General features: G+C 34.0%; 1 protein-coding gene across 1 annotated transcript in view; it reads right to left on the bottom strand.

Moving 5' to 3' along the window:
* BBS9 (Bardet-Biedl syndrome 9) overlaps nucleotides 1-14,602 on the bottom strand; it is a 202,466-nt gene that overhangs the window by 158,337 nt on the left and 29,527 nt on the right. Inside the window, exons 6-9 of the mRNA XM_032181069.1 lie at nucleotides 11,578-11,752; nucleotides 5,730-5,814; nucleotides 3,973-4,156; nucleotides 2,763-2,892 (exon numbers count right to left, since the gene is read on the bottom strand). Coding sequence (XP_032036960.1) covers nucleotides 2,763-2,892; nucleotides 3,973-4,156; nucleotides 5,730-5,814; nucleotides 11,578-11,752 — 574 coding nt within the window. The remainder of the gene's footprint in view (nucleotides 1-2,762; nucleotides 2,893-3,972; nucleotides 4,157-5,729; nucleotides 5,815-11,577; nucleotides 11,753-14,602) is intronic.

The raw sequence follows: 14,602 nt of genomic DNA, 5'->3' as shown, positions 1-14,602 counted from the left end.
AGTCAGTTGAAATTCTCTGAAGCACTTGAAGGGCTGATCTTAGAAGCAGACTATCAAGATAACAGGATAAAGTATATGACTGAGCAGGTGCAGAGAAGGGCGACGAAGCTGGTGAGGGGCCTGGAGAACAAGTCCTATGAGGAGCGGCTGAGGGAGCTGGGCTTGTTCAGCCTGGAGAAAAGGAGGCTCAGGGGCGACCTTATCGCTCTCTATAGGTACCTCAAGGGAGGCTGTAGCGAGGTGGGGGTTGGCCTGTTCTCCCACGTGCCTGGTGACAGGACGAGGGGGAATGGGCTTAAGTTGAGCCAGGGGAGTTTTAGGTTAGATGTTAGGAAGAACTTCTTTACTGAAAGGGTTGTGAGGCATTGGAACAGGCTGCCCAGGGAAGTGGTGGAGTCACCATCCCTAGAAGTCTTCAAAAGACGTTTAGATGTAGAGCTTAGGGATATGGTTTAGTGGGGACTGCTAGCGTTAGGTCAGAGGTTGGACTCAGTGATCTTGAGGTCTCTTCCAACCTAGAAATTCTGTGATTCTGTGATTCTGTGATTCTGTGACTGCCATTATGAAGGCAATCATTACCCCTTCCCCAAGGGAATTTATATAAAATAGCTTCTAATAATGTTTTTCTTACCCAGAAACCCAGAGCCACACCTTAGAGCTGTAATAGATGTTATATGCCAAAAAAAAAAAAAAGAAATACAGATGAACATACATGATCTGTAAAGATAACTGCTTTCAGAATGCTCCATTTACTTTTCAAGTATTGCAATAAAAATGGAAAGCATGTGAAAATAATTCTTTGACATATGTCATATTTAAGGCACTTCCATCTCTCAGCAGTATAGGATTAACAACTCTATGGTTATTAAAGTAGTTAATATTATTTATGTTACAGTAGTGCTCAGAGGCTCCAACTGAGACTGAGGCCTCTCTTGAGTGGAGTAAGTATAAGAAAGTCATTATCACATTGACTCACATAAAATGAGAATTCCCTTTCAAGTTTTTTTTTGTTTTTTTGTTTTTTTTTAACATATCTTTTGTTTAAACCAAATTATTACCTCTGTAAGCTCTACTGCAGTTTTTGCTGTTTAGCACATCTTTATTTTGAACATCAGAAAGAAGTACAAGCATAGCACATATGTTTAAACACAAAGCCAGCAGCATAGCACTGAAATACATATGCCCAATACTTCTCCCTGTCTTTCACGCCATTGGGTCTACACAGACAGACACACAATCCTTCATTTGCCAGAACCTATATAAAAAGAGGTTTGCATAACTAGACCGATGTCTCTAACCTCACAGAGAGAAGAAAAGAAAAAAAAAAAAAAAAAAAACTAGCATCAGTAGGTCTGTGGAAATTTTGCATCTAGCTAGCAAAATGATCTAGGACAAATCAGCAGGCTCTCAAAATTCTCATTAAGATCAAACAACAGAGTGTTAAAGGTTACACATAATGGGCAAAATCCATAAACTTCTTAATGGTTTAATTAGAACAAGTATTTGATGGTATGCATTACTAAATAATGCAATATACAAATGTCTGTACAATATGCTGTTGAAAAAAAAATAATACTTTTTCAAATTTTTCTAATGACACTGACTATTTTTTTCAAACTACAAAAGGTATACTGTCTTATTCTGCATAATTAAATTAGCTTTTTTTCTTTACTAACTGGATCACTGAGATGATTTGTTACATTTTACATGTAAGACCTGTTGGATGAACACCAGCAGAACTCTCTTCAGAGAATCTCCAAAATAATTAGAATTTTAAACTATAAATTACTTAAAAATCATTTGGTAATCATTAGCACCAAACAGAAAACACAAACATCCCTCACAGATTTCTACTCTACATAAATCAATAAAGCTAGTTAGTCAGATGTTGCATTTTCATTTATTATGAGACTTTGGGATAAAACAGACAACTAATGACCGAGTACGTATTCAACAATACAGAGTATGTTGGCACACCAGTCATAAGCCTGCTGGGATCAGAGGTAATCTGTCCTAAGAGGACACTCCTACTGCATGTCCTTGTGGTCTCAGGAAACAGGCAGCCAGCACAAACATGGCTCTGATATGTTCACATAGTACAGGCATAAGCTGGACTCTAAGAGTACTAGCTGAACTTTTCTGTAGATTGCTTCTCATTTCAATGACAGACTCAGCACAAATAATTAACGCTGTCATATTTTTTCTGCATTGCATCCTGCACCAGACAGGTTTTTCCCTGACCTGTCCACCTTACACGTATTTTACACAAAGTCTGGTGCAGTGCAATCCTAACCACTTTAAACAGCCCCTTAAATTAATTTCCATAGTTTAACATGGGAGCTCAATAATCTGTTCCAACAAATCATGTCTGGAATTCAAATGCTCTTAAATGTTTAATGAAGAACAGGTTTGCAGTGAGAATCCTTATTTTCCTGTCTTAGGGAAGGATCTTAACGGACACCAACGCTTCATTTCTCATTCGTTTAAAGAAGAAACTGCTTCCTTAGAGGTACAAGAGACCAATTTCTATCTTCACTCATGAAAAACAAAGTCTAAAGCACAGGACAGAACTTCAATATTATTCTGGAATTAACAGAAAGGCAATTAAGGAAAGTATTATTTTCTACAACAGACAAAAAACATTTTGAATTTACCTTTTCCAAGGTACATTATTTGTTACATACCTCAGAACCCCTTGTTAGGATCTACAAGTAAATTTTCACTACTGGAAATTAATCTGAAGAAGTAAATAAGTTACTTACTGTATGTTTGCTACTTTTACTGATACAGGGACATGGGGAAGTTGAGCAGCCCATTTCAGTGTAACATCCTGATAAATATTCAACACATTACTATGGTTTCCAACAAGAGTGTTTATTGTTCCTTCTTTCACTGTTAAAGATATAAAAATTATTTTAGCATGAAAGATATTTTTCATAACCCAGTCTTTTTTTTTTAGGCTTTTATTATTACACTATTTATTCATTTTCTTTTAAGCCATTACTTGTTATAAATATTTTTATAGAATTTTAAAGTGTCAAAAATTATTAAAGTTACATTTACAATAACCAAGGATATATGTGATTAATTATATCAGTACCAATTATAAAATATGCAACACACATGCCAAAACTTTCCAAGGTTCTAGCTAGAACCTTGCTATCCTGTTTGCTAACATAAAATATGGCTAAGAAAGACTCATCATAATTAAAAGGATGGCATGCCAGAATAGATATAATAAAATACACATTAGTTAAATAAAATCAGCTACTTATACTCTAATATTTCACTGACCTCTGAAAACCAATTAAAGAAGTATAAACTTATGTTTTATTTATAACTTTTATCAGAAAGTATGAAAAATACTTGAAGAATATTAAGATCATATTTACAAAGTCTAAAATGAGATTCTAAGTCTAAAATAAGGCCTGGTTGCAAAAATTTATCAGATAGCTTCATCTCCCAATGATGAACTTTTTAATATTTGACTTTTTAAAATTTAAAACTTACTACGCTGAGTTGAAGCAACTTGAATGTGGAACCACTATAGTACTTATAGATATTAAGAACCTATTAACATACTCTATTCCATACTAATGTTTCCAAAACCCTACCAGTAAGTGACAGAAGATCCTCAAATGCTAATTTACTTTTCCAAAATCTTTCTTGTTTTTTGCCTTGGTAGGCTGAGCAAATTTACTCAAACACTACTGAAGTACCTCATATTTGGTGATGAGAAAATACATATTTATTTTCCACAAGTCATGACACTTTGCTCTAAACAATATTGGAAAATAAATTTGCTTTGTTTAAAAAAAAAAAAAAAAAGAAAAAAAAAAAAAGATCTGATTGTTTAGATATTCACAAATCAACAGCATATTCAGAAGAATGTATTTATTCAGTGGAGGAAAAAACCATCACTGGAGAAGTAACCAAGTTAAAGGTCGCAGGTTGAATTTTACTTTTACAAACCTGAACAATAAGGAAGGAAGCAACTTGGACTGTAATCAAGCTTTTTCATGAAACGAAGTTGTCCATTATCCTTAAGGCAGAAGAGGTTTCTCTCACCAAGCACAAAAACAGAGGAAACTGCCTGATTAAAGGAGACAATGCATATATCCAGAGCTTGCTCTCCAATGTTTAGAACCCAATCCACCTTTAATAAAAAAATAAATAAATAAATAAATAACATGTTTCAGAGATCAGTTGACAACTGTGTATTTAAAAACAAACAGAAACACTTATAAAGAAGTGTTCATCAAGATACTTTACAGATACAACTAAATTTTAAGATACTTGTGCCTTTTTAGATGGCATTGCCTTACACTCTATTAAACCCTCCAAGAATAAAGTAATAGAATTGTTTAAAACTGCCCCATCCTTATATTTTAAAGGCAACATCACAGAGCAAAGGTGGTAACTTATTCCAACACTGTATGCAATTGGAAAAACAAAATTTAAGGTTCTTAGGCCAACATTCATGCTTGCAGTCACTCATGTACACCCTTCAATTTGAAGAATGATTGTGTATATGAAAGCTTGTCTACTTTTCCAACTATGTACACTAATACAATAAATGACTTCTTAGAAATCCTGTCTTGCCTATATCCTTACATCTTTAAGCAATACATCTTTAAGCTTATTGATACATTTCATCAGTTTATTTCAGCTCGTCTCAGAAACTTCAACTAATTCACACATGCTAAGAGTGCTCTTGACTACTGCCGAATTGGTTAAACAAATGAAGAATTTATGAAGTCAAAAAAATATTCAGCTGTCATGACTTCCTACATGATCAATCCTTTTGCTTAAAAAACAGAATACGTTAGTAAACATATCTGACATAAAAAAGTGGAAATGCCATCTTAAAAATCAGAGGAGAATAAGGCAAGCTTATTTTGCCTCCATGTATGCTTCTCAACTTACATTTAAAAATGTTTTTTTTTTTTTTTTTGCAGCTTGTCTGAAGAAACTTTCAAATTTCTTATGATGTCTTCTAATTCAAAGTGTAGGATTCTGACTAACATAGTGTGTGAAAAAAATATACATTATTAATGAGAGTAAGGAAAGTGTTCTCCCCGTATTTTACTCTCATACCTGAAATATGCTGAATCCATCATTTTAGACAGTGTGGTTAGTGGACAAGCAATTCTAACATAAGACCAGAGACAAATTCCCCACCTTTTAATAAGAGGCAGCTCAAATATTAAACAATTTATTATCCAGAGGGCACTCCTGAAGACCATTGATTTCACTGTTTTTTTTCTGAGAACAAGAGTTCAGGATACTGACTATTTATGGAAACAATTTTCAGTGCCAAGTTTTCTGTTAAAGTACAAAGGACTAATCAGGTACAATGAGGTTGATTTTGTAAGTTGAATACAAATTCAGAAAAAAAAAAAAAAAAGACTTAAATTAGTGATACTTCAGGTATCTTTGTTTTATTACAGTTTAGATTTTGCATTACAAAGATTGTCTTGGAAGTAGCTATGTTCATTATACAATTCTTTTTTCTGTTTGTTTTTCTTAGAACAGCAGCAAGTTTTAAGGCCCAACCTATGGCACAACGAAATCCTAACAGAAATCTAGTGGAGTCTTTCCATTGCCTTCCACAGTAATTGGATAAGGTCCTCTGTCAGCAGATAACGTTTCCACTTGTTACTTAGCATTGGTCTTTCTAAAATATATGCAATGCACCATACAGGATATATGTAATTAACAGATTTTACCGCAAGTCTTTTTCCAGAACTAAGTTTTTTCTGTACTGTTTCTTGTCTTGCCTCAGCATCTGTTGCAAATACCAGCACTTGATATCTGTTATAGGAAGATTAAAAAAAAAAAAAAAAAAAAAAAAATTTTTAAAAAAAATCTTTGTTGTTAATACCTTTAGGTAAAAAAGAAAAATAAATATATATATAATTATCATGTTATGAGTATACATACACAGTAGAAGCAGAACCTAAAAAGGATTGTCAGATGCAATGCACCTATCAGCAAAGATGTTAAATAACACTGCAGAATAAAAGCTAAGTGTAAGGCAGATTTCAAAAAAGTATTCTACTCAGATTTCCTTGTGTTAATATAATTGAACAGCTAACTAAATTAAAGGATAGAAATACAGATTACAAGTGAGATAGAGGCAAGAAATCAAGATATTTTCAATTTGTGAAATTAGGATTGCAATAAACATTCTTTCCACTTAATAAGGTTTAAAATTCTTAAACTACCATGAAATACATAGTACAATCTGTTATATATAATAGTTACACTTTCAAGCTCATAGTTAAGCATTCATTGAATGAATTAAATCATTCCAATCTAAGAAATAACAGTAAATTAGTACACTCCACAGATTCTGACCTAAGAAACATTTCTATTTTAAACATATTTTAGCAATAAACTGGGCTAGAATATTACCATTTTGTTAACTAATTGTGGGTTAATTCATAGTTCTCAAACCAAATTCCCACTGAGCAGTAATATGCATTAATGTTTATGGACCGGTGTTTAAGTACCACCTAAACAAACACAAGTTCCTCGTCACAAAAAAAATCAAATCACAGGTGACCAACAGAAAAACTTCCCATTCAGCTATCACATCAAATATACAATCATTTAACTATAAAACTCATTTTGCTTTTAGACCTTGAAAAAAATTCTGAATCAACACAGGAAATAAAAAATTGTATATTTTTTCATTACTGAAATATAAAAATATATATTTGATTAATACAACCATAAATACAACAACTTCTCTCCTTACTATGTCTATTTCCTTCACTGTAGAAGTATTAACTAACTTTAATCTAATGTCCTAATAGTTCAGAGGCATGCTAAAGATTAGTACCACAGTGTCTTAAGATTGGACAATAACAGAGAGCACTACTCAGAATCCGAGGCAAATTCCTTTAAAACAACACCTTCCTACAATAGAAACAGCACATTTGTGAATTAATGACAAAGAATGATTTAACCCACATTTGTTGGAGCAGTGAGCCAAGACTCTAAACGCGATGAAAAAGTGTTTTATTTTTAAGAAAAAAAAATTTATTCATTATAAATTTTAATACACTCTAGTTTCTTTTTAATATTAATATTCTATTACTTGCAGTATATATATTGTCTCCCATATTAATAACACAATGTCTATAAACTTCTTGGGCAATATCTAGAATCTAGGAATGTTTCACCAAGTTTAAGCACCATAATTAAAAGAGTATTGCTTGAGAAAATCGAGTGATAAAGCAGGATAACATACAGTATCACAATAAAGCACTGTGTTAGATTTACATTTTCCAGATTAGATTCTTGAAACATGATTTATAAAAAAAAAAAAATCTTAAGTTGTATTTTTATTTTCTTTGATATTTCAGCACACCTTTACCCTCTCTCACCCAAAGTACATCAATACCAAGAAACTTTCAGATAAAAGAAAATCAGGAAAATGGCATTTTTATTTCAGTGAGAAAATAAAGTTTAAAGATATGATGTTTCCATGTATTTTCAGGAAGCTACACTTCACATATATTAAAACCCTTCTAAACAAGGTACTATAATGATTTTTTAAATGCTTTACATTATGTCTGTAATCAAGGCCAAGTCCCACCACAGAAACCACATTCTGATCTGTATAAGTGAACTAATGACTTGTAGGTATATAATTAGTAATAATAGTTGTGATCAGTGTTAAAATAAAAACTGAAAGAAATAAAAGAACCATCGTGGGTAACAAAGATTGAGCATTACACTTCACGCTCTCATTACTAGGAGCAAAGTAATGTACGTCCAGGAGGAAAATATCAGTGACAACTATAATCAAACTTATTCACAAAACAAAGAAGAAATTCTTTTTCCACATTCATTTAATCATTCTTTCACAGAGACACCTAAGGTGGTTGCATGACAACATTTTTGATCCCTCCCTAAAATTTTTTGGTAGCATCTGTTGTGCAGTGGAGTGTTTGAGTATATCTAAAACCAGAAATCATAAGAGCCTGTGTAGGTGAGATTTCTGCAGCTTCAGGGAAAAAGCTGTGGAGGTCAAGCAAAGTAGCCTGTAGGTATGACTTGGGGAAAAGACATTGAAAGACTCATTTTAAGATGAAGAAAACCTCAGTTCAGCACTATTGGTGCTTCCCAAGTTCTCTACTGCTTAACTGCAGAGAGGAGCTACCAGCGTTAGCAGTAGTTTTTAACTGAAGATATCTCCCAGAGAAAAGTGATCTCAAAATATTTACCATACCCAGAAGACTACAGAAGTCCAAAGAATAAATACAATTCCAAGCTAATGTTGACAGTACAATTCATTTCAGATGCACTTTTGATTCTGTATTTTGTAACATCCTCATACATAAGCTGATGATGTACAAGCTACATAAGTCAATGATGTAGACTGAAGACTGGTTGAACTGGCAGGTTCAGAAGGTTGTGGTCAGTGTCACCAAGTCCAGAGGGAGACTTAGGTACACAAGTATTATACCCCAGGGGTCAGTACTGGAGCCTAGCTTCTTGTTTATTCAAGCAACATAATAGTGTTGCAACATTTAGTGAGGATACAAATCAAATTTGATCAAATCAAAGAACAGCATCATCCATTGCTTTCTTCATGAATAAAAAATAAGAATGAGATGGCATTTGACATAATTTTCCAAACAAGTATTGTAGTGAAATTTTTAAAAAGACAGAACTGTTATTTCCACAGTTATGACCAGGAATGCAGATAGTTTCTTATTTTAAATGGAATGCTCTTCAAAAGCTACAGTAGGCAAAAAGTGACATTTCAGCATAGAAATATGCAATATATTCATGTGAAAAGGCTGGTTGTTGAAAAGTGACAGCAACAACTTATCTACATTGTTAATTAAAATAATGGTGCTAAAATATTTCTATTGCAAAAGCATTATTTGCAAACTCCCAAACTTCACAGTATCTCTTGACTTGTTTGCAGTCCTAAAATATGCAGAACCAATCCATCTTTCAAAAACACATTTAAATATATACTAACAGTAGTATTGTTGATGGTCAGTCATCTGCACTAAACAGTTAGTTCTGAATATGACAAACAACATAGCTTCTGCTGAGATCACTTTTTTTTATAAGTTTGAAAGGTTTCTGCCTACTTGATTCTTTGGTAGCCGCCCATACTAACAGTTCAGAAAGACGTTGCATGATAGCTGTATGGCAAAGGAAATCATACTCAGTGGTATATATACAAAAAAAAAAAAACAATAATAATAAAAAAATAAAGTAAATCCTGAACTGAAATACAAGAACTCTTGGGATAATACAATATTGCTTCTCACACTTCTAAGAATATCTATTTCAATCTTAAACAGACCACAAGATCAAGACATCAGAGGGAAGCAGGAGGGACAGCATATTTCCTTCTAAATATGGTTTGATTGCTTGAAGACTAAAATTCAAAAAATAAATAAACAACCAATGAAATTATTATATTTATTTTTTACATTCCTTCTTATGGTTGTAAATAAGCTTTTTTGCAAATCCATATTGTACTTGTCAGCCCATTCCTCCAGCTTGACAAGATGGCAGCCCTAACTTCTTTGTATTTGTCACTTCCTACAGTTTGGCATCATCCTTGATTTTCAGGATATTTATTCTCTCTTATGGTCCAGCTCTTTGATGACAGTGTTAAAGAAATATTGGTTCCAATATCAGCTCCTGAGGAATATCACTTATTTATGTCTGCCAGTTTGAATCACCATCAACCACTACTCTAAAAGCCTGACAGCTCTGCCACTTTGCCACTTCTTCCATCCATCTTGTAATTCTTAATTTTTTATTTTTTTTTTTTAAATCATGGGTAATGCCTCCATACCCACCGATTTATTGTTAGGCTCAAAGATCCAGAAGGCCTAAAAGCAGACCTTATCATTTTTAATAGAGAAAAGATGAGGCAAAGCATGTGTTGATCTCCTTCATCTTCTTATGCTTTGGCACATAATTTTGGTCAGTAGTTGGCATATGATTTTCCTTTTATGTCTGATGTATTTGTGAGGGTCTTTCTTGTCCTTCAGATTCTCTGCTAGTAGAAGTTTTAACCAAGCTTATATCATCCTGGTTACATCCCCTGCATGCCCACTTGATATTTCTGTATCTTTCCTTGGTAGTCCGTCTTAACTTCCATCTCCCATATATTTTCTTTTTCCATTTGAACTTCATTAGTATCTACTTGTTCAGTCAAGCCGCTTACTGCTGCTTCTTGAACACCAATGTGAATTGTCCTTGGTCTTGGAGGTTATCCACAAAGATTCAATAGCTCTCCAGAGCACTGTTGCCCTTTAGGACTGTCTTTCAGAGGATCCCGCCTAACAGTTCATTGAACAGGGCCATCTGTTCTCCTGAAATGTAGTCTTCATTTCCACTGAATATCTTCCTCATATCTATCAGGATCTTAATCCATATCATCTCATGGTCACTGCAGCCAATGTCTGCCATTGTCTATTACTTCTCCAAGCATTTATTTCTTATTTCTGAGCTATGAATTCAGCAAAGCTTCTTACCTACCCAGCATGTCTAGCACCTGTATCAAAAAAGTTTTCCCTGATGAACCCCAGCAACACTCCAAGATGCTGAAGTCCATTGTGTTGCCCTCCCAGCAGTCCTCCATTAGGAGGCAATAGGAAACTTCTATTTGTTTAAAAAAAGGCTCTATAGCAGATGTTTTCCACAACATCCCTGGCATTTAGCATTCATCTGAATTTGAACAATAAACTCAGCATGCTGGTTTCATGAGAGAGCCATGTGTATTCAAGCTGTTCCCCTGTGGTGAACACAAATCCTTCTCTGTCTGTCTTTTCTAAGAGCCTGGAGTCATCAAATGTGACAAGGTAGCTTTGCAGGACCGAGGTACCACATCTCTAACTGCAGTGACGTCTTAGCTCTGCAACTGCACATCTGACTTCCAGTTCCTCCCCTGCTGTCCAGGCTGCAGGTGCTTGTGGATACACACTTCAGATGGGCCTCCACTCATTGAACTTCCTTTAAGAGATTATTAAGTCATCCTCCTTTGTGCACTTGACAATTAATCCCTGTTCCATCATTCAGTTGCAAGACTTAGCACCTATCCCCCAATCTAGGGCTCAATGAGGTTAACAAGATTCTACTGCCACTTCGGCAGGTGGACTCCATCTCTCCACATCAGCCCTCATTCCTTTAGGAGGATCCCATGAACAAACCCATGTTCCAAATATCTTCAGAAAATGGAGCAGGTTCTTCAGACTAACACCTATTTGCATCAAAATAAACATCACATTGAAACTACTGGAGGGAATATTATCTTGCTCTAGCAGTACAGTACAGACAAAACCGAAAGAACAGATTAGACTGAACCAAAGCAGGGAAGAGCCTGATACTTTCAGGACAGCACAATCTACCCTTGAAAAGCTAGCAAACTTATTTTAATTGTGTAAATATGTAATGTGACCATAAACTCCACAGGACACAGTTTGCTTTTTACAGTAAAGGCAATAAAAATCAAACATGACTACTTTTATTTGTTTACATACTAAATGACAGCACCAAAATATGCAATAATTACTGAATACGAACACGTACTTGTAACTCTCAACCTGTCGACAGGAAGACACCGTAATGAAAGAATCTGTCCGAGAGCTGTAAGTCAATGGACCAGGCAGAAGAAAACCAGGTAAAAAACGCCCAAAAGCGTAGCTTTCCTGTTCAAATAACATTAGCATCCCATCCATGGACTGTATGCATATCAAATCTCGACCTAAGAAAGGAAAGAAGAGCAAAGGAAAGAAAACATCATTAATGATATAGCTTTAATTCTGAAATTGTTTAAAAAACAATATATTTATCAGTGCAATTTTAACAAGACAAATTTTGATTTACACAGTATTAACTTTAAAAGATTATTTAATTTCAAATCACAATTTCTGGTGTTATATTTTCAGTTTAAAGAAATGTGTCAATACTCCTACAAAAACTGTATATCTTACAAACTGTGGTAGCAACTGTGGGTCAAAAATAAATAACCAATTCTATTCTTTCAAAAGTAGTTAGAACAACACAAGTTCTACAGATATGTACAAACAGTATGATAGTAATGTTTTCCACACTTTTTTTTTCTCCTTCTCTTCAAGGAAAGTAGAAACAAACAGATCCACTCCATTTGGTGCAAACAACACTAAAATTGAAGTGAAAAAATCGGCTTGGAGCAAACAAGTCCAAGCCTTTAACCAAGCCTTTAGCCAACAACCCCAAGACATGACTTACCATATCTCAAGTACACCAAGCTAAATTCAAAAGTTTCATTTTTAAGCCTTCTGAGATCAGAGGCTGATTATGGGTTTTATGTTTCATAACTAACTGCAGTAATTCAAGCAAATAATATTTTCCATGTGTTTAAAGAGAAAGCCATACCAGTAAGACTAACACCTTGGAACAGCTGAATGAAGTGTCTCTCCTGAATTCAAAGACAAGTCCCTATCTTGCAAACAGAACATGAAATATTGTAATTCAACATGAATCTATTAATCCACATTAAAATACTCCACTGTGTCTTAGGAGCTTTAGTATATGCACTCAGGACTTAAACAAATTCTATGTTCACTCAAGCTCCATCTCCAATCCCCTTAGGATTGTTTCCGAATAGAAGATGGGCCAAAACAAAAAATAGGCTAAAAGCTTCACTTCGTTATACTTAAATAATAAAGTTAACATCGAGGTCAAGAAGATGCTATTCAATACCTGAAAAAGCAACAAATGTAAAATACAGTGGAAATATTGTTCATTTTGACTGCAATTCTTCCTTCATAGAATCTTTAACTACTTGAAAATAAATAATAGTGTAATAAGTCAGAGATACATCATGTTACTCATCCTTGTGATTTAAAAAAATAAATAAAATAAAAATAAAAAATAAATAAAATAAAAAATAAAAATAAAAAATAAAAATAAAAATAAAAATAAAAAATAAAGGAAGGTAAAGCACCTGGATCCTTTTCACTTGCCCCTTCTATCCTCCCCCTGCCACCATTTCACATTTTTGCTATATCCTAAAAATCAAATTCTCCCATCCTTCTTTCCAGATTCTGCATGTAATTCACTCATGTTCTGTCAAACCTGTTGTGAGTATCAGCTGTTTGGTAGGAAGGACATTCGACAATGTAGTTCGTGTTGTTCACGTGGTGGAAGCTGTTCAATCTCTCAGTTGCTAGTGAAAATACTTTGACTTTTCTCAACACTTTATAGATAGAGTAAAACAGTTTCAAGAATTTGATTTCACAAGTGCTTGTACATGGTTGAAATGCTAAACATAACACCTGTTTCTTGCCTAATGTTCTACACAGACCTCTTCTGAAAACCTTAGAGGTCATTCCCATTTAACTGAGTTTTGTTGGTTTGTCTGCTTGAAAACTCCTTAAGTGAATACACTTGGAAGGATAACATCAGCTGCCAACTTCAAACGCTTAAATCATACTTTAGCAAGGTAGAAATAGCATTTTCATTTGATGAATTCATAAATCAAAGAAGAGAAGAGAATTTTATTCAACATTTTATTCAAAAATCCAATATTCCATGTTAAGCATGAGAGTGAAGTACTCCATTAATCAACAATCTTTGGTGCCTTAGAAAAAAAAAATTACCTGAGAAAACAGTGAAAGCTTGCTTTCCTACATTGAATCACGTCTGGATCTGTACTAATGAACAAACATGTCAACAAAAGCAATTCAACGTGGAAACCATTGAGGTACTGATCAAAAGTACTTATACCAAGATTTTGCCTACTATTGATGTCAGCCAGTTAGTACATCTGTTTGTTGACTTTTTTTCTACTAGTGCAAGTGAGAAAATGTAAATATATCATCTTTATAGCAGCTCTTTAAACCATTGGCCACTTGTCACTAGCAACTTCAATACGATGATTAAGTCTCAAAGTTTGATCTATAACATTTTGAAGTTTGTTTCAAGTTTCCAAATAAAAGAGAAAACATTTAAAGTGTACCGCTATGTGCAGATTAAAGTCATACATCCTTCTAGGAAATGCAAACTCTTTACCTCTGTTAACAGCATAAAGTCAATGAAGAAATGTTTCCTGTGACTAAATGCAATCATTTTAAGAGAATTATGGGTTTGACATACAGATCCCCTAAAAGCATTTTCTAAACAGACCGATTGTTTTAGAGCTATGATTTTCCTAGGGTTTTCTACACAGACTTTTTAAATTATAAAGCACAGTCTATGGCTTCTGTTCAGTCTTAGAATTTATTGTTTATTAAATTAGAAACATATTCTACATTATACATACACATTAGCTATGCATACATACACACACCTCTTAAATGTGACTAGCTAGTATGCTTCCTCTGAAATTTGTAAAAGCAGCCTTATTAAAAGTCTTTAAAAATCATTTCCCCTCCTAAGTATTATTCACAGGACAGATTCCAGAATTACTTGATTTATTCACAACTTGTAGCCAACATTCTGCAGCTGAAATATGTGGTACTCAAGAGGTTAAAACAACTACTGATCATAGTCAGAACAAACATTTGGTTTGCTCCTTATACTGTCTCTGAAGTACTAGCCAAGAGCACTGCAATCATTTTACTAACGCAAT

This window comes from Aythya fuligula, chromosome 2 (genome assembly GCF_009819795.1).
Source record: "Aythya fuligula isolate bAytFul2 chromosome 2, bAytFul2.pri, whole genome shotgun sequence".
Classification (NCBI taxonomy): Eukaryota; Metazoa; Chordata; class Aves; order Anseriformes; family Anatidae; genus Aythya; species Aythya fuligula.
Note: the sequence above shows the minus strand (reverse complement) of the source record. Positions and strands in the feature narration are given on the sequence as shown.